The 20,874-nt window shown below is 37.8% G+C and overlaps 2 protein-coding genes across 14 annotated transcripts in view; one reads left to right on the top strand and one right to left on the bottom strand.

The window, feature by feature from the left end:
* Nucleotides 1–20,874, top strand: part of vill (villin-like) — a 48,634-nt gene that overhangs the window by 3,653 nt on the left and 24,107 nt on the right. The window contains exons 2-6 of one of the 2 annotated variants that reach the window (XM_022683001.2): nt 14,280–14,429; nt 16,673–16,756; nt 17,000–17,074; nt 18,292–18,485; nt 18,571–18,679. In XM_022683001.2, coding sequence (XP_022538722.2) covers nt 16,685–16,756; nt 17,000–17,074; nt 18,292–18,485; nt 18,571–18,679 — 450 coding nt within the window. In that variant the 5' untranslated portion in view covers nt 14,280–14,429; nt 16,673–16,684. Of the gene's footprint in view, nt 1–14,279; nt 14,430–16,672; nt 16,757–16,999; nt 17,075–18,291; nt 18,486–18,570; nt 18,680–19,022; nt 19,284–20,874 lie in introns of those variants that run through there. The other variant, XM_022683007.2, reaches the window with a different exon arrangement.
* Nucleotides 250–10,730, bottom strand: LOC111192062 (uncharacterized). Of its 12 annotated transcripts, none has more exons than XM_049485913.1 (4): nt 9,472–10,730; nt 9,184–9,327; nt 8,536–8,679; nt 250–2,346 (listed from the first exon to the last, which is right to left on the bottom strand). In XM_049485913.1, exons 1-4 carry the CDS (start codon nt 10,696–10,698, stop codon nt 1,534–1,536), a joined length of 2,328 nt encoding a protein of 775 aa, XP_049341870.1. In that variant the 5' UTR covers nt 10,699–10,730; the 3' UTR covers nt 250–1,533. The 12 variants fall into 12 exon arrangements, with proteins under 12 accessions (XP_049341870.1, XP_049341871.1, XP_049341862.1 ...); XM_049485914.1 differs by having other exon boundaries at nt 9,184–9,255; XM_049485905.1 differs by having other exon boundaries at nt 9,184–10,730.

Genomic DNA, 20,874 nt, shown 5'->3' with positions numbered 1-20,874 from the left:
ACACTGGCTTTAAATAACCTTTACACTGCCTTAGACAGGAAGTAGCACTGTGCTGCCATTTATGTTGACTTAACAAAAGCTTTTGACACTGTTGACCACAGTCTTCTTCTGGCACACCTGCAAAAGATTTTGACGAAAATGCAATGCAGTAGGCCGGAAATTACCTTTTAGATAGAAAACAATGTGTGATTCTGGGTAACCATAAATTAAATTTAACTGCCATTGACAAAGGAGTACCACAAGGTTCAGTCCTGGGTCCAGTTTTATTTTATTTATATGCTTTATACAATCATAAATTAGTTTTAAATGCTAAGAAAACTAAGTTTATGCGGTTTTCCAGATCTCCAAATATTAATTTTAATACCTTGACTATTAGAACCCTGACAGGATCCAACATTGAGCGAGTCACAGAGTATAAGTATCTTGGCATCTGGCTGGATGAAAAACTCTCATTTAAAACTCATATAAATAATTTTCTTTATCGTAGTAAATCTTATGTTTGCTTGAAAAAGAGTGGTAGAAGCGACTTTACTGTCAGTATTGGACTACGGAGATGTAATTTATAGGCAGGCATTCGCCAGTGCCCTGAAACCTCTGGATTCAGTCTATCATTCTGCTCTAAGGTTCATTACTGGTGACCCTTACACTACTCACCACTGCAGACTGTACCAAAAGGCTGGTCCTCACTAGCAGCTCAACGGGAAACACACTGACTTATATATATTTATAACTCGCTCTCCGGCCATATGCCATCTTATATCTCATCCATGATTTCAGTAATTATCAGATCTGTTCTACTGACTGGATCACCTGTCAGGTTGCTAGAGTTTTTACTGAACTGGGAAAATCTGCTTTTAGCTACAGAGCAGCACCAGCAAGCTGGAATTCACTACAGGAAACCCTAAAACTCAGCTCGCTGGTGTTACTCAATCATTCTAAACTTTTAATATCTAACCACCTACAGACAGCCTGTAACTCTTTTAGTTCAGGTTTTCTTTTACCTTGTAATTCATTTTAATTATTTTGTTTTTTTATTTATCTAATTTTGTGTTTTACCATTTAGCTCTTTTATTTTATTCATTTCATTACTGCCTTTACTTTTGGCCTTTTACATTTTTATTTAATTCATTGTCTTCCTTTTATGATTTATATATTTTTTACTTTTTATTATTATTGATTTATTTATTATCATTTACATTTTTATAATTGTGGTTATTTTAGTCCTATCTTTTTACCTGTGTCTATATTTTATTTGTCTATGTATTTATCTCTTTGTTTTATTGCTGTACATTTTAGCCTGTTTGCATATCCTTTTATTTTGAATTATTTTATTTTTTTGTAATAAAATCTTACATTGTTTGCTTGTTTTTATCATTTATTTTTAAGTTTCAATCCCTTTGACCCTTTTCCTGAGGCTGCATTGTCCTATTGTCCTATTCTTTCTCATCTCCATCTTCTTCTTTCTCAGTCCTCGTCTTTTTCTGTCTCATTCCTCATCTTCTTCTTTCTCAGTAATCGTCTTCTTCTTTCTCCTCATCTTCTTCTTCTGAAGAACTTCTTAATCCTTCCTTGAAGTGATCGGGAGGCTTTAAGTACTGGTGCTACAGCTTTAGCCAAAGCCTTAGCTGCTCCTTTGAGTCTAGTAGAATGTGGACCAAAGCAGCCAAACTCCTCCTCTTCCTCAACCTCCTCTACACTTGGGCAAGTTAGATTTGCAGCTGCTTCGACTCTGATAGAGTGCATCGTAGTGCCAGATGACCAGGAATCATCCTCTCTTGGTTGGACTGGGCTGACGATTCTGGTGATAGAGTGCATCGTAGTGCCAGATGACCAGGAATCATCTTTTCTTGGGTGTACTGGGCTGACGATTCTGCTGACAGAGTCCATCGATGAGCCAGATGACCAGGAATCATCCTCTCTTGGCTGGACTGGGCTGACGATTCTGCTGAAAGAGTCCATCGATGAGCCAGATGACCAGGAATCATCCTCTCTTGGCTGGACTGGGCTGACGATTCTGGTGATAGAGTGCATCGTAGTGCTAGATGACCAGGAATCATCCCCTCTTGGTTGGACTGGGCTGATGATTTTGCTGATAGAGTCCATCGATGAGCCAGATGACCAGGAATCATCCTCTCTTGGTTGGACTGGGCTGACGATTCTGGTGATAGAGTGCATCGTAGTGCTAGATGACCAGGAATCATCCCCTCTTGGTTGGACTGGGCTGACGATTCTGGTGATAGAGTGCATCGATGAGCCAGATGACCAGGAATCATCCTCTCTTGGCTGGACTGGGCTGACGATTCTGTTGATAGAGTCCATCGATGAGCCAGATGACCAGGAATCATCCTCTCTTGGTTGGACTGGGCTGACGATTCTGGTGATAGAGTGCATCATAGTGCCAGATGACCAGGAATCATCCTCCCTTGGTTGGACTGGGCTGACGATTCTGCTAATAGAGTGCATCGTAGTGCCAGATGACCAGGAATCATCTTTTTCTAACTTGACTGAGTCGATGTCCTTAAGAGACACTTCTCTATCACTCTTAGAAGCTGTGGTTGCAGTGGCAGATTTTAACTGTAGCCAGGGGTGCTGTGCAACCTCTGTCACAGAGGGTCGAGTAAACGGATCGTACTGCAGCATGTACGAAATAAAATCGCGACAGGACTTCTCCACAGGGATTGAATACTGCAATGGTTTTTTCTGAAGATATAGAATGTTCTCGTAGTTGAAGGGCAACTCTCCAGTGACCATGGTGTACAGAATGACTCCCAGGCTCCACACGTCACTCTTTTTGCCGTCATAGGACTTCCCACAGAGCACCTCAGGTGCACAGTAGTTAGGGGTGCCACAAAGCGAGTTACATAACTCAGGGAAGCCTCTTGACATCCGGCCAAAACCAAAGTCTGTCACTTTGATCGTGCCATCTGGCGTCAGGAGAATGTTTTCACTCTTTAGGTCTCTGTGAACAATATCCTGCTCATGAAGATAGACCACGGCACTCACAAGCTGGGAAAACACTGCCTTAGCCAGGTCAACAGGGAAATAGTTCAACTCCACAATCATTTGCCTAAGATCCATCATGGCAGCCTCCATCACAATAAAGATAAGTCCTTGGGGTGTCTCATGCACTTCATAAACCTGCACAATGTAAGGGTGGTCCAGGTACTTGATTATTTCAAGCTCTCGGGTCAAAAATTTCTCAGCTGTAGGTGACATCTGACTGCGGTCCATTACTTTAATCGCCACATTATTCAGGTACCTTTCTGATGAGGCTAGATAAACCTTGCCGTAACTCCCTTCACCGAGAAAACTCACCACCTTAAAGCCCAAAAGGCTGAGGATTATTTTAGGGTTCATACTTTCCTCCAACTTCCAGAAGCGTGACACAGCAGCAACCACTCAGCAAGCCAACCAACTGCTACAATGTGCCAAAAGTGGAGAACAGAGCCTTTATAAGGTTCAGCGGCGTGACGTCACGAGAACTGCGTTCGAGACGTGACGTCATGTAGAATGCCTGATCATCATTGGCAACGGCTGTGTAACAAGGCTCATAATAACTGTATTCACTGTGTGTGTGTGTGTGTGTGTGTGTGTGTGTGTGTGTGTGTGTGTGTGTGTGCGTGGCTTTAATATTATTTGCCAACTCTGGATTATTATCAGTGAATTATGGATATTCAGCCAAAATATCCTGATAGTAAAGTTAAACCTCATCAATTACAAAACACTCTATTATTACTGCATGTATTAAAAAAGCACAATCATGCTGATCATAATGAGCAACCGAATGTAGCCTCATCACACACAGCTAAATGCTTCCTCTCATCTTACTTAGAACTTTGGAAAAATAAAGAAAAATAATGTAATTATTTTAATTACATTTGTATGCGCTTTATTTATTTTTATTTACACTTGGGCAAGTTAGATTTGCAGCTGCTTCGACTCTGATAGAGTGCATCGTAGTGCCAGATGACCAGGAATCATCTTTTCTTGGTTGGACTGGGCTGACGATTCGGCTGATAGAGTCCATTGTTGCGCCAGATGACCAGGAATCATCCTCTCTTGGCTACATGTATTCCTCTCTCGATTTATTCCTGGTATTTACACGTTTATCTATTATTTATTTATTTATTTATTTTTTTGCTTGTTTTATGAAGAAAGAACTGGTGCTTATGCTAACAATAGCTAAATAACCAATATTTCAATAGCAATTGTCAAATAATTACTATATTAATGACAATAGCTAAATAACCAATATTTCGATAACAATTGTTAAATAATTACTATATTAATGACAATAGCTAAATAACCAATATTTCAATAACAATTGTTACATAATAATTATATTAATGACAATAGCTAAATAACCAATATTTCAATAACAATTGCTAAATAATTACTTAATCAATATTTAGTTAACTCTTAATTGCTAAATAATTACTTAGGCCGTAGATGACCATATTATCATGGCAACAACAAGAATTTGGGTTAAGCAATGCTATAAAAAGAATGATTGATATAATTTTACACAAACAAGTATTGGTAACAAATCAGTTAAAACCAGTTATGCTGCTTTAATAAATTGTTATTTTGCTGAAGATCAAGTCCTGTCTCTCCATACTTTATCTCTATTAACGGCGCAGTAAGGGGTTGTGCGGTTTTTCTTCATTTATCCGTTTATTTAATTTCGACAAAACATCAATAAATACCATAAATACAGTAATTAATTACAGCGTCAAGAAAAACAAAAAATTATAATTCTAAATCTTAAAAAATATATATGGAATTATAGATGAACAATATTTAGGGTATCAGTCTTTGTATGCTTGCTTTCTTTGTCTTTTTCCACTTTAATAAATTTCCTCTCTCTGCACAATGACGGTTACGAAAACTTTGTAAATGTATAAAATATTAAAACACAGTTTAAATAATGTGAGATATGTTTATACACTTTATTATTTTTTATTTTTGCATTCATATATTCCTCTCTCGATTTATTCCTGAAATGTACACGTTTATCTATTATTTGTGTATTATTAATGAACATATTCGTATTGTTCTGTTATTTGTTTATTATTTGATTGTATAGGATGGGTTCCTTCCAAGGTTTCTTCCTGTTAAAGGGAGTTTTTTCTTTCCACTTTGTCACCATAATAAAAATAGGATCTCTGTGGTGCTGCTTATAAGAGGCGCGGAACTGTTTTTCTCTGTAAAGCTGCTTTGTGACAACTTTTGTTATAAAAAGCGCTATATAAATAAAATTGAATTGAATTTAACTGAATATTCCTTTTTTATATTTTTTCTGCTTGTTTATTTTTAACTTTTGTTCATTTATGTTTGTTTCCTTATCAATTCGTTTATTAATTTCTGTATTTCTTATTATAATAAAGGGTCGGAGTTTTCACGTTTAGGCTTAGTAATCAGAGAGAGATGATAGGAGTAAGAGTCCGCGAGCTCGCTGTTGGATCTGCTCGCCTCGATAGCATGGAGCATCGTATGTAATCTAAGAGATCTTAATTAAACAAGCTTTATATTATGTCGTGTTCGGGTCAAATCTGACCGATTTACAACTTAAAACATTCATAAATATTGTGTTTCACATCTGATTGCCTCAAGGCCTTATGATATCCTCCACACTATGCACTTGAACACATAAAAGTGATGATCACTTTCATTGAATTTTGAGTGTTTTATTCAACCTTGGAGTGGAAGAGGCACCTGACGAACAGGCATCTGAGAAGACATTCTGGTCCAAGAGTGCAGAGACACACAGTCCAAGCTGCTTGAGGTCTAGTGTGCAGTTTCCTCAATCAGTGATGGTTTGGAATAAAATACATTTTCAATAATATTCTATTTTTTTTACTTGTCCAGAGAACTGTCAACCACCCAAATAATATTTGGTCAGAATTTGTCATTCGGTAGTCCTTTAAGTCCTTAGGGTTAAAGGCTGCTCACTCACTTCACACTCAGCTTGGTCACCTAAAGTGACAGACACAACATATTACATTTTTTTCACTGAATATCAGAACATTTCATATTTAGACATTTTCTGAGCATGTAAAGGGCATTTAAATCCAATGTTCATGCTGTTCATACCTAACCAGAACCAGGGTTTTTGCACACTCCAAACCTTCTCCTCATGCATAGTGTCTAATCCTCTTGCTACTATTAACCCTGGGAAAATTACAGGTGCGGATGGTTTGGATCCCTACTTCTTGTGTCTTGCAAAATCTGTTATTTTAGAGCATATTGCATATATTTTAAACCTTTCTATTTTATCTGGCAGAATTCCCTGTATCTGGAAAACAGCTAATGTTATTCCGCTGCATAAAGGTGGAGAGGTGGCAGATAAAAATAATTATAGACCTGTCTCAAAACTTTCATGTTTAGCAAAAATGTAGAGTCTTTAGTAAACAGACAACTCAAATCATTTCTTATTGAAAAATCTATTGATTACTCTATCTGTCCAGTTTGGTTTTAGAGAAAGACACAGTACCATCTCTGCAACCACACTGGTTTTAAATAACCTTTACACTGCCTTAGACAGGAAGTAGCACTGTGCTTTTGACACTGTTGACCACAGTCTTCTTCTGGCACACCTGCAAAAGATTTTGACGAAAATGCAATGCAGTAGGCCCGAAATTACCTTTTAGATAGAAAACAATGTGTGATTCTGGGTAACCATAAATCAAATGTAACTGCCATTGACAAAGGAGTACCACAAGGTTCAGTCCTGGGTCCAGTTTTATTTTATTTATATGCTTTATACAATCATAAATTAGTTTTAAATGCTAAGAAAACTAAGTTTATGCGGTTTTCCAGATCTCCAAATATTAATTTTAATACCTTGACTATTAGAACCCTGACAGGATCCAACATTGAGCGAGTCACAGAGTATAAGTATCTTGGCATCTGGCTGGATGAAAAACTCTCATTTAAAACTCATATAAATAATTTTCTTTATCGTAGTAAATCTTATGTTTGCTTGAAAAAGAGTGGTAGAAGCGACTTTACTGTCAGTATTGGACTACGGAGATGTAATTTATAGGCAGGCATTCGCCAGTGCCCTGAAACCTCTGGATTCAGTCTATCATTCTGCTCTAAGGTTCATTACTGGTGACCCTTACACTACTCACCACTGCAGACTGTACCAAAAGGCTGGTCCTCACTAGCAGCTCAACGGGAAACACACTGACTTATATATATTTATAACTCGCTCTCCGGCCATATGCCATCTTATATCTCATCCATGATTTCAGTAATTATCAGATCTGTTCTACTGACTGGATCACCTGTCAGGTTGCTAGAGTTTTTACTGAACTGGGAAAATCTGCTTTTAGCTACAGAGCAGCACCAGCAAGCTGGAATTCACTACAGGAAACCCTAAAACTCAGCTCGCTGGTGTTACTCAATCATTCTAAACTTTTAATATCTAACCACCTACAGACAGCCTGTAACTCTTTTAGTTCAGGTTTTCTTTTACCTTGTAATTCATTTTAATTATTTTGTTTTTTTATTTATCTAATTTTGTGTTACCATTTAGCTCTTTTATTTTATTCATTTCATTACTGCCTTTACTTTTGGCCTTTTACATTTTTATTTAATTCATTGTCTTCCTTTTATGATTTATATATTTTTTACTTTTTATTATTATTGATTTATTTATTATCATTTACATTTTTATAATTGTGGTTATTTTAGTCCTATCTTTTTACCTGTGTCTATATTTTATTTGTCTATGTATTTATCTCTTTGTTTTATTGCTGTACATTTTAGCCTGTTTGCATATCCTTTTATTTTGAATTATTTTATTTTTTTGTAATAAAATCTTACATTGTTTGCTTGTTTTTATCATTTATTTTTAAGTTTCAATCCCTTTGACCCTTTTCCTGAGGCTGCATTGTCCTATTGTCCTATTCTTTCTCATCTCCATCTTCTTCTTTCTCAGTCCTCGTCTTTTTCTGTCTCATTCCTCATCTTCTTCTTTCTCAGTAATCGTCTTCTTCTTTCTCCTCATCTTCTTCTTCTGAAGAACTTCTTAATCCTTCCTTGAAGTGATCGGGAGGCTTTAAGTACTGGTGCTACAGCTTTAGCCAAAGCCTTAGCTGCTCCTTTGAGTCTAGTAGAATGTGGACCAAAGCAGCCAAACTCCTCCTCTTCCTCAACCTCCTCTACACTTGGGCAAGTTAGATTTGCAGCTGCTTCGACTCTGATAGAGTGCATCGATGAGCCAGATGACCAGGAATCATCCTCTCTTGGTTGGACTGGGCTGACGATTCTGCTGAAAGAGTCCATCGATGAGCCAGATGACCAGGAATCATCTTCTCTTGGCTGGACTGGGCTGACGATTCTGCTGATAGAGTCCATTGATGAGCCAGATGACCAGGAATCATCCTCTCTTGGCTGGACTGGGCTGACGATTCTGCTGAAAGAGTCCATCGGTGAGCCAGATGACCAGGAATCATCCTCTCTTGGTTGGACTGGGCTGATGATTTTGCTGATAGAGTCCATCAATGAGCCAGATGACCAGGAATCAACCTCTCTTGGTTGGACTGGGCTGGCGATTCTGTTGATAGAGTCCATCGATGAGCCAGATGACCAGGAATCATCCTCTCTTGGCTGGACTGGGCTGACGATTCTGTTGATAGAGTGCATCGTAGTGCCAGATGACCAGGAATCATCCTCTCTTGGTTGGACTGGGCTGACGATTCTGCTGATAGAGTCCGTCGTTGCGCCAGATGTCCAGGAATCATCCTCTCTTGGTTGGACTGGGCTGACGACTCTGTTGATAGAGTGCATCGTAGTGCCAGATGACCAGGAATCATCTTTTCTTGGGTGTACTGGGCTGACGATTCTGCTGATAGAGTCCATCGATGAGCCAGATGACCAGGAATCATCCTCTCTTGGCTGGACTGGGCTGACGATTCTGCTGAAAGAGTCCATCGATGAGCCAGATGACCAGGAATCATCTTCTCTTGGCTGGACTGGGCTGACGATTCTGCTGATAGAGTCCATTGATGAGCCAGATGACCAGGAATCATCCTCTCTTGGCTGGACTGGGCTGACGATTCTGCTGAAAGAGTCCATCGATGAGCCAGATGACCAGGAATCATCCCCTCTTGGTTGGACTGGGCTGATGATTTTGCTGATAGAGTCCATCAATGAGCCAGATGACCAGGAATCAACCTCTCTTGGTTGGACTGGGCTGGCGATTCTGTTGATAGAGTCCATCGATGAGCCAGATGACCAGGAATCATCCTCTCTTGGCTGGACTGGGCTGACGATTCTGTTGATAGAGTCCATCGATGAGCCAGATGACCAGGAATCATCCTCTCTTGGTTGGACTGGGCTGACGATTCTGGTGATAGAGTGCATCGTAGTGCTAGATGACCAGGAATCATCCCCTCTTGGTTGGACTGGGCTGATGATTTTGCTGATAGAGTCCATCAATGAGCCAGATGACCAGGAATCAACCTCTCTTGGTTGGACTGGGCTGGCGATTCTGTTGATAGAGTCCATCGATGAGCCAGATGACCAGGAATCATCCTCTCTTGGCTGGACTGGGCTGACGATTCTGTTGATAGAGTCCATCGATGAGCCAGATGACCAGGAATCATCCTCTCTTGGTTGGACTGGGCTGACGATTCTGGTGATAGAGTGCATCGTAGTGCTAGATGACCAGGAATCATCCCCTCTTGGTTGGACTGGGCTGACGACTCTGGTGATAGAGTGCATCGTAGTGCCAGATGACCAGGAATCATCCTCTCTTGGTTGGACTGGGCTGACGATTCTGCTAATAGAGTGCATCGTAGTGCCAGATGACCAGGAATCATCTTTTTCTAACTTGACTGAGTCGATGTCCTTAAGAGACACTTCTCTATCACTCTTAGAAGCTGTGGTTGCAGTGGCAGATTTTAACTGTAGCCAGGGGTGCTGTGCAACCTCTGTCACAGAGGGTCGAGTAAACGGATCGTACTGCAGCATGTACGAAATAAAATCGCGACAGGACTTCTCCACAGGGATTGAATACTGCAATGTTTTTTTCTGAAGATATAGAATGTTCTCGTAGTTGAAGGGCAACTCTCCAGTGACCATGGTGTACAGAATGACTCCCAGGCTCCACACGTCACTCTTTTTGCCGTCATAGGACTTCCCACAGAGCACCTCAGGTGCACAGTAGTTAGGGGTGCCACAAAGCGAGGTACATAACTCAGGGAAGCCTCTTGACATCCGGCCAAAACCAAAGTCTGTCACTTTGATCGTGCCATCTGGCGTCAGGAGAATGTTTTCACTCTTTAGGTCTCTGTGAACAATATCCTGCTCATGAAGATAGACCACGGCACTCACAAGCTGGGAAAACACTGCCTTAGCCAGGTCAACAGGGAAATAGTTCAACTCCACAATCATTTGCCTAAGATCCATCATGGCAGCCTCCATCACAATAAATATAAGTCCTTGGGGTGTCTCATGCACTTCATTAACCTGCACAATGTAAGGGTGGTCCAGGTACTTGATTATTTCAAGCTCTCGGGTCAAAAATTTCTCAGCTGTAGGTGACATCTTACTGCGGTCCATTACTTTAATGGCCACATTATTCAGGTACCTTTCTGATGAGGCTAGATAAACCTTGCCGTAACTCCCTTCACCGAGAAAACTCACCACCTTAAAGCCCAAAAGGCTGAGGATTATTTTAGGGTTCATACTTTCCTCCAACTTCCAGAAGCGTGACACAGCAGCAAACCAAAAGTGGAGAACAGAGCCTTTATACAGTTCAGGGGCGTGACGTCATGAGAACTGCGTTCAAGACGTGACGTCATGTAGAATGCCTAAACATCATTGGCAACGGCTGTGTAACGGGTGTGTGTGTGTGCGTGCCTTTAATATTTTTTGCCAACTCTGGATTATTATCAGTGAATTATGGATATTCAGCCAAAATATCCCGATAGTAAAATTAAACCTCATCAATTACAAAACACTCTAGTATTACTGCATGTATTAAAAAAGCATAATCATGCTGATCATGATGAGCAACGGAATGGAGCCTCATCACACACAGCTAAATGCTTCCTCTCGTTTAACGCAGAACTGTCCAAACTGGGACATATATATTTTTGTCAGGGTGTTGGTGGCTGGCAAAAAATTGGAAAAATAAAGAAAATAATGTAATTAATTTAATTACGTTTTTATGCGCTTTAATTTATTTTTATTGTTGCATTTATATATTTCGCTCTTGATTTATTCATGACAGATTTATGACCACAGTTGCTAGAACTTTTTATTAACATTAATAACGTTTTGCTGACGGGAGTGGTGGCGGGCAAAAAAAGAAAAAACAAACAAACAAACAAAGAAAATTATTTTTAAAAATAATTATATTAGATATTTTTATGCATTTTATTATTTTTTTTCTGCATCCATGTATTCCTCTCTAGATTTATTCCTGGTATTTACACGTTTATCTATTATTTATTTATTTATTGCTTGTTTTATGAAGAAAGAACTGGTGCGTATGCTAACAATTGCTAAATAACCAATATTTCAATAACAATTGCTAAATAATTACTATATTAATGACAATAGCTAAATAACCAATATTTCAATAACAATTGCTAAATAATTACTATATTAATGACAATAGCTAAATAACCAATATTTCAATAACAATTGCTAAATAATTACTATATTAATGACAATAGCTAAATAACCAATATGTCAATAACAATTGCTAAATAATTACTATATTAATGACAATAGCTAAATAACATTTTTTTCAATAACAATTGCTAAATAATTACTTAATCAATATTTAGTTAACTCTTAATTGCTAAATAATTACTTAGGCCGTAGATAACCATATTGTCATGGCAACAACAAGAATTTGGGTTAGGCAATGCTATCAAAAGAATGATTGATACAATTTTACACAAACAAGTATTGGTAACGAATCAGTTAAAACCAGTTATGCTGCTTTAATAAATTGTTATTTTGCTGAAGATCAAGTCCTGTCTCTCCATACTTTATGTCTATTAACGGCGCAGTAAGGGGTTGTGCGGTTTTTCTTCATTTATCCGTTTATTTAATTTCGACAAAACATCAATAAATATCATAAATAAAGTTATTAATTACAGCGTCAAGAAAAAGTTAATTATAATTCTAAATCTTAAAAAAATATATATGGAATTATAGATGAACAATATTGAGGGTACCAGTCTTTGTATCCTTGCTTTTTTTTGTCTTTTTCCCCTAATGTATTAGCGTTTATAAAGTTTTATTGATCCTCTGGAGATGGACGGGCAAAAAAAAGGAACAATTTAACACAATTTAAATAATGTAAGATGTGTTTATACAGTTTATTATTTTTATTTTTGCATTCTTATATTCCTCTCTCGATTTATTCCTGAAATGTACACGTTTATGTGTCACCATAAAAATTGGCAAATCTGTGGTGCTGCTCATAAGAGGCGTGGTTTTTCACTGTAAAGCTGCTTTGTGACAACCTTTTTTGTAAAAAGCGCTAAACAAATAAAATTGAATTGAATTAATTTAAATATTCTTTTTTATAGTTTTTTTCTGCTTTAACTTTTGTTCGATTTATGTTTGTTTCCTTATCCATTCGTTTATTAATTTCTGTATTTCTTTATATATATTATAATAAAGGGCCGGAGTTTTCACGTTCTGGCTTATTAATGAGAGAGAGAGAGAGAGAGAGAGAGAGAGAGAGAGAGAGAGAGAGAGAGAGAGAGAGAAAGAGAGAGAGATGATAGGAGTAAGAGTCCGGGAGCTCGCTGTTGGATCTGCTCGCCTCGATAGCATGGAGCATTGTATTGTGATCTAAGAGATCTTAATTAAACAAGCTTTATATTATGTCGTTAAAGCTCAACAAATTCAGTGTTCTGTCGAATTCTGCTACCCTTTTAAACCTTGCTATCACAATGTATGTTTTACCTGTAAAAATACAAAAGAAACACAATATTAGAGCATGTTCCCAGTAGAAGTCTCAGTAGGATAGGTTAGTATATTTGGATAGCATAAATCTCTATTTTAAGGTACATTTATGACAATGAGAGGTACACAACTCCTTTGGTATTTTTTTTTTAATAAAAATTGTTCATTTCAATTTGCACTTTTGTGCAATGACAGTGAGTCCAGGGTTTTTAACGCTAAAAAAAACACGAGAAATAATTAAAAGGTGTAGGACAGCGGATGCTCAGTACCTTTACGAAGCACGTATCGATGGGTAGCATAACTGGACAGAACACACGGAACGTAAACAGCAGTACTGATTTTTTAAATTAATTGTTTTATTTGAACGGTATGGGTTACTATAACTGGTGTTACCAGTTGAAATTCCACATTGACTTCCATCAGTAACTGAGAAGGTTTATTTATGGAAAATGAAATCTGCGTCTCCATAAAATGCTCTAAAATGTATGGATCCCCTAAGATGACATCATGTTATCTTATGACTTATTATGCTGTAGGAACGAGTTAGTAAAATGGCTTGGTCACAAAGTCCTTTTGTTTCACAGCTAACAAAGCAAAGTAGCTCGTCAGCTTTTAGTATGATAATTAAGTGTCTTTTATATCATGTTTCACTGCAAGAGACTCTAAAATATCACCACAATTCATTCCAAGATGAAAATAAAAAGAAACTAGTTCACTCTCCATTTTCTTACTAAAGATTATGCTTGTATTGTGCTTTGATGTCATACTCAATCTTTTTAATGTGCACTAATTTACAGAAAAGCAATCACTGCCTAAGACTTAATTATCTTGTGCCCACACCTTAATAAGTCATGGCCATGTCTTAGGATCTTGTTCCCATGCCTTAATAAGTCATGGCCATGCATTAGGATCTCACTCCTACACCTTAATAAGTCATGGCCATGCATTAGGATCTCATTCCAACACCTTAATAAGTCGTGTCCATGCAGTTTTTTAACATGATGTCACTTGGTAGATTATGTCCTGATGCTGCATTGACTTTGGACTTGATATAACACAGTGGAGCAACACCAGCAGATGACATGTCTCTCCAAACCATCACTGACCATCAGTAAATTGTGCATTTTATTTGGAAATCAAGGGAGCAGAGTCTGGAGTGAAGAGGATTATTACTATGAAATACATCTTCTGTTTATATGCTACATTAAACTCTGTTTATTACCAAAATAGCAACGGACATTTTCCATGATACAAGCCTTTTATACAATGGAATCAAAAGCTTAGGATGGTCCATATAAAGTCATTTGAGTGAGCGAGGCATGTGTATGTGTACACAGGTGTGTGCTCACCTGGGTGGAGAGATGGACAGAAACACACCCAAATTGGCAGAGAGAGTCTAAGGGGGAAGCGGCCACTGCAAAGAACCGGTCATATAGGTGTACAGGTGCGGCCAGCAGGACGGTGTTGTGCTCTGTGTGGATTGTACGGTAAGATTAAGAATTTTTTGTCTGGTGTTCGGAAATAGTAACATATAAATATATAAATAAACAGTCTAGTTTTGTGTTATGTTGAAATTGTAACAGTCCTTACCGGTGTTTATCTACTGTACATTAGGTTAAACTCTATGCTGTTATCAGGGGTTTGATTGTAAATGTTTAATTTCCTTCAACCAAATTTTACCCTCATAGGACTATTGCTTAGGCTACCTACTTAACTAATTATATGTTTTCCTGCTTGTTGAAGATGGAAATGGCCTGGCCTTTGTGGAGCTGAACTGATACAATGAGCAGTGAAGGGGGTTATGAAACTAAGCCGTGTAATTCATTAATCCTTGTGTAAATGCCTCTAAGTGGCACCTATTGTTGTGCACTGAGTCAACACATACTGCAGGCTAATTGAACAGCAAACCAGTCTTTCTAGATGGGGTGTACACAGAGCCTCACGGCACACTCTGCATTCGCCTCTCTTTATTCCTGTGCTTAAGATATGAATCTGTTTGCTCATTGAACCTTCTACGGTCTTGTGTACATTAGGAGCAGCATTATCTTCTATATATGGAGATATGATGCTTCTGTTAATGGGTTGGGTCAGATAATCTTAGTCTGTATCAGTATATTGTTGTAATATTGATATTCTGGAATAGGACAATATTTATAATATTTATATAATACTATAATAAATAGTTAATAATACAAAGACGGATATTGTTTCTTTACATTGAGTTGCTGTAGAGTGCTGTGCTCACTGCTAAAAAAAAAAAATCAATTAGCAACAACTAGACAATACAGAGGTTGGACAATGAAACTGAAACACCTGTCATTTTAGTGTGGGAGGTTTCATGGCTAAATTGGATCAGCCTGGTGACACAACAGAAGTCAATGATTCAGAATGTCTTGGTACTAATAATGCACTCGAAATATCTCCATATATCCAGGATTAAAGTAAAATAAATTATAGTGGACATATATAGTCTGTCTCTAGTAGATATATAATGGGGAATGAGAACAGTGTGAATTTTTCAGTACCCTGATGTGATAATTAGGGGTGGGTGATATGGAACGGTGTTTCAGGGCATAATATAATTCACAATGTTCAAAAATGTTAGCAATATTATTGTGTACAATATGATGAGACACACCCCTAGTCAACTCCACAGCTTCTCTGAGAAACCCCTCTGCACCTAAACAATAACAACCCAAATGAATCTCTGGTTGACTTGAATGGTTTAATGGTTTAATGTTAATTCATATCAGTAAAACAACTCTGAAGGGGTTAATAAATAAATCAGCTCTAGGCACTGAATGATTTGAGCGGCTCTGATTTTGTCTGTACAGTGGAAGAGGTGTGACCCTGTCGTAACTCATTAAATGTTGATGTATACTACAATATCGATCACTCACAGGGTATCAGAGCCTGTGTTTGCTCTGTATGAGTAAAGGCTTTATCTGGTGTAAACTTCAGCTGAATTCCAGAGCTGAAATGGTTTAAAATCAGGGTGGTGTCTCTCTCTACATCCTGCTGCAGCTCCAGTGTGGAGGCCCAGCCTGTCTTCATGTACAGCATCAATAAACTGCTTTGTTGAATAGGACACAATTATTTAATAATAGTACTTTCTATTTAGACACTGAAGAAAGTGTTGCTGTAACTTATTTTATATATGCTTATCACCCTGGCACTTTTTAACAGACTTCCATTCTATCCCAGAGATCAGAGATTTTTAACGAACTAATTTTGAGAAATTTAGAGAAGGGACGTGTTCATGACCTTTATTTTCTGAAATCTGATTTATGTGCTTATTTACCAGTATTCTATCATTTTTTTAAAAACATCTCACAAATTCATACTCTTAAGTATGAATGCTTATGCAGCATTAAAACTGAGAACCATATCTATTAGCATAAAATAATAACAGATTGGAGTCAGCAATTTAAATTATTTGGATGAAAATGGCAACAAAACACTTTTTCTGTGTTCAGCTCAAAAAGTGAAACGATTAAACTGTTTTAAACTGATGATGTTTTTTCTGGGCAGAAATACATTTAGGTTTATATTTAAATGCTGCACTAGAGAAAATAAATAAAAAGCTGCAAAATCTTCGACCTTTAGCTAAACGGTTGGTTGGTTCATTGGTTAAAGTTGATTTGGTATCAGTTTGTAAGTTAATTTAAGTGAGTAGATCAGGCCACATTTTTTAATACTTTTCTGCTTACAATTTGATCTCCCCTCTTAGGAATACACCAGGATGACTGAGAAGGTTCTGGACACGTTTAAAAACATCAGATACAAACCTGGCCTCCAGATATGGACCATCAATGTGAGAGAAACACAGACTTATATTATCTTATTTGACTGTTGCAAATAGTTACAATGTTACATTATTGAACACAGGTACACTTTTTTAAAATAATTAAAATAATTCATGAAATGTAATAAATGAACTATTAACTCCATTAGGGAATGGCAACATGCACTCTGAAATCGAGCTGATTATTCACTCCTGATGTGGAATGTTCTCATGATCTGCTTTGCCTGTATAATCGTGTCTGTTTTGCTTTAGAATTTGAAAATGGTTCCTGTGCCAGAGCAGGCCTTCGGGAGTTTCTTTGAGGGTGACTGCTACATCATTCTCTATGTGAGTGAACTAAACATGCCACACTGCTGCTTACCTCAGAAACGCCTCTGCTGATTGTGGGTTACGGGTTGCAGAAGACTCAGAATGTCAAGACTAATGAGCGTCAAATCAGCACTCCAGTTACAGCAAAGCATTTCACATCTTCATGCCTGTTCCTGTCAGGTTCTGATCTAAATCATGAGTGTGTGTACAGCTAGGGTGAGAAATACAAGAATAACTGTGTTATTTTAGTATGAGTACTGTTAGTATTTTATTGAAATAATTGTACTTGAGCTAAAGCTAGATTAAAGCTGAATAGTTAGTCTCAGTGTCAGTGACCATTCAGGGAATATATATTGTGAAATAACACTGGCTGCAATCATGCTAATGGACATCTGTTGTTGGCATTATGTCCATGTTAGGCACTTACTCTGTGGAAAATTGGAGTATTTTTGAGATAACAATATTTGTGGCAGTATGACAAAGCACTGAGAATATTTTATTAATTTCAAGAACATACCACTTCAGCAAAATAAATGTTAAAATTTTATTTGAGTGTAACATGTTTAAACATTCAGTGGAAACAAAAAAATGTATAAACTTTTGTCTATTATGTAAAAAAAAGTAATTTACCAAGACTCTGATTTTGTGTAAAATATTAGATATGTAAAATTATGTTGCACAAAGGATGTGCAAGCGTATAAACTGTAAAAATGGACAAATAAACAGAAAATTCCAGACAGTTTCACAGTAAATAGCGAATATATTAAAAAACAGACTGCTTTCAGGACAAAAATACTTCTAATAATATCACAATATTATAATAATATATAACGTTTCAGAAAATGTAAAATATGTCATTGTGTATGATATGATATGATAAGATATGATAAGAAATGCCCCAATATGATAAACAAACAAAAAAAAGTAATTACTCTCCTGAATGTCACTAAATCTTCTGAAATACTAGATTGCTACTAAGTTGAAATCGTAATGAAAATGCTACATTCAGCTACAACAAGTTAGCACCACTGTGCACTAAATTAGGAGTGTCCAGTCGTATCAACATTGGGCTGGTGTGGCTGCATTTTATTCTAAACAACCAGCAGCACGACTAAGTCCTATCCAGAAAAAACAAGGACTGAGGTTAGAAGTAGTGTGTTAGAGGTGTTGGAAGAGTAATTTCAAACTATGGACATAAATAAATATGCGCAAATATGTGTGTTTATGTGACTCAGGGGAGCAATGATGACACCCAGTCCATGGACATTCATTACTGGATAGGAAACGGTTCCTCTCAGGACGAGCAGGGCGCAGCGGCCATCTACGTGACCCAGCTGGACGAGTACCTGGGTGGCAGCCCTGTTCAGCACAGGGATGTGCAGGGCTACGAGTCTGCCAAATTCAGAGGCTACTTCAAACAAGGCATCATGTGAGTAAAAGGGCATTTTACACAAAACATAATGAGCAGAGCAGACTCATAGTTTCTCCACTTTCTCCATTGTTTGCATCCACAGATACAAAAAAGGCGGAGTCGCATCTGGGTTCAAACACGTCGAGAGCAATGTGTACAACATCCTGCGCCTGCTGCACGTCAAGGGGAAGAAGAACGTCACTGCCACCGAGGTTAAATTAGCCTAATAATTCACTCCTCACCTCAGATGTGGTCAGTTAGTCACGGCTAGGGTTACCAACCGTCCCTTGAAATCCGTAATCGTCCCGTATTTGGGCAGTAAAATACGCGTTACGTATTGAATTGATCCGGGACGCGATTTGTCCCGTATTTTTAAGGTGAGTCATTAAGGCTGGTGATTTGTTTCAGAAACACCGCTGCGGCGCTGCCACCCTCCGCTGGAGAACAGCCACTCCTTCTAAACAGAGGCTGCGACTCTCATTGGTCAAGACACGGAGACTCACAACCAATCAGAAGCGCAGCCTCTGTTAGGAGGGGGGGGGGGGGGGGGCAGCGCGGTGGCGCGTTCTAAATCACTCCTCCCTATCACAGAAACAGTGCACTATTTACCACCGGTTAACACACAATATAGTGCACTATTCCTGTGATTTAGAACGCAGAGACCAGTGCTCACGTACAGCGTTTAACAGCAGGCAGCAGGAGAGAGACCAGAGACTGAGGAGAATACCGTGAGAGGAATACAGGGAGAGGAGAATACAGGGAGAGGGAGCAGTGTCGAGGTTCCCTGTGCGATATGCGTCTCCAGAAGCTGATATGGTATAAAAAAGCTAATTTGAAAGCAAAAATTAATTTATTAATTTAAGCAATTTAATTTATAACATTAAAAATATTTCTGTTATGAACAACATATTTCTGAATGAAACATACAGTACTGTGCAAAAGTTTTAGGCACCTGTGGGAATTTCAGTAAAGAAAAAGCTTCTTATCTGTGCAGTAAGTGTTTATTAGCTCAGTAAAACACTAAAAATACAATAAATACAAACAGCACTTAGCTGTTTACAAATAGCGGAGCTTTTACAGCCCTGTTCTCCTTAATAAAACATCTCCTAATCTCTCCTCCTCATCTAAGTTTTATAGAGATATTTCTCATCATATCTACACCTGGTTTGGTAAATTGGTAAAGCAGGTGAGCTGCTGACGGGACTGAATATATACACATGCTGGCTGAGGAGCATCCAGGAGAAAATGGAATCTCTACACTTTGTTCTTCAGCTCGGATCACAAGATACAACATACTTAGTTGAATATGAGAATTCCTTGTTATGTTTTACTGTATTTATGTTTATTTGCATCTGTTCAAATCATATGTGGTGCTTTTTCCCGGTAAAAACTCTCATATTACTTTGGTGCCTAAAACGTTAGCACAGTACTGTATATTATACATGTGGTTTGAATTAATCTAATACTAAAAGTGTCTGCCAAAACATATATTTTTTAACAAACTTAGCATACTGTTTCATGGTTTTATGGAGTTATATATATATATATCATAGTCTGCCCCTCTCTTATTTTATTTTCGAAAAGTTGGCAACCCTAGTCACGGCATGTTTGAAATCTGAAATTTACTCGGATTAGTTTTGCACTAAAGCAAGGCACAAGGCTAATTTACTGTAGCTATCAAGTAATAGAAGCTTATAACCCACCAGTTAGCATCACAGAAACTAACTAGTTTGTCTAATATTTTCAGCTACCTGCTTTCACCTCAAAGGAAATCTTATTTGGAATATTTAATGTTTGCGGTAGTATTGTATATGGTGTCAATATTTTGATTATTTTAGCTAAACATTATTTACACAAATGCCGTTTCTTTAAATGTAAACCTAAAATGTCCCACTGGAGGAATGAATAAAAATCTTGTGCAAAATATTTAAAGATGGTAAAGGAAAGAAATGCAGGTAAGTTTATTTACTTTTTGGAAAGTTTTCATTTCCTTGTATAAACCCTTTTTTATATATATTTTAATGATAACACAATTCTTACTACTGGCCTTTGTTAATTTATGTTTTTTTATTTTATTTTTCAGTATTATTATTATATATTATTATATATTTTTTTAAAGAATGGGTACCTGTTTTGTTACCGCGGTCACGCCATCTGCACTTAGAAAACGCTCGGTCGCGCTATCCACACCGAAAACTGGAGTGCGCGTCTAAACCGTGTTTTACTGTAGCAGCGTGCACAGCGCACCCGGAGGAGCGGAGACTGGCGCTTCTCGTGCAGAGACTTAAAATGGAACAGAAACGAGTTTTACACCTAAATAAACATGATTTAACGAGGTCTAATCCACAAATATACACCAGAAAGACCACTTCTTATCTGTAGAACAGTGTAACGTTTTGAAAAGGTT

Source organism: Astyanax mexicanus, chromosome 1, assembly GCF_023375975.1.
Source record: "Astyanax mexicanus isolate ESR-SI-001 chromosome 1, AstMex3_surface, whole genome shotgun sequence".
NCBI lineage: Eukaryota > Metazoa > Chordata > Actinopteri > Characiformes > Acestrorhamphidae > Astyanax > Astyanax mexicanus.
This window is presented reverse-complemented; position numbering and strand designations above follow the sequence as displayed.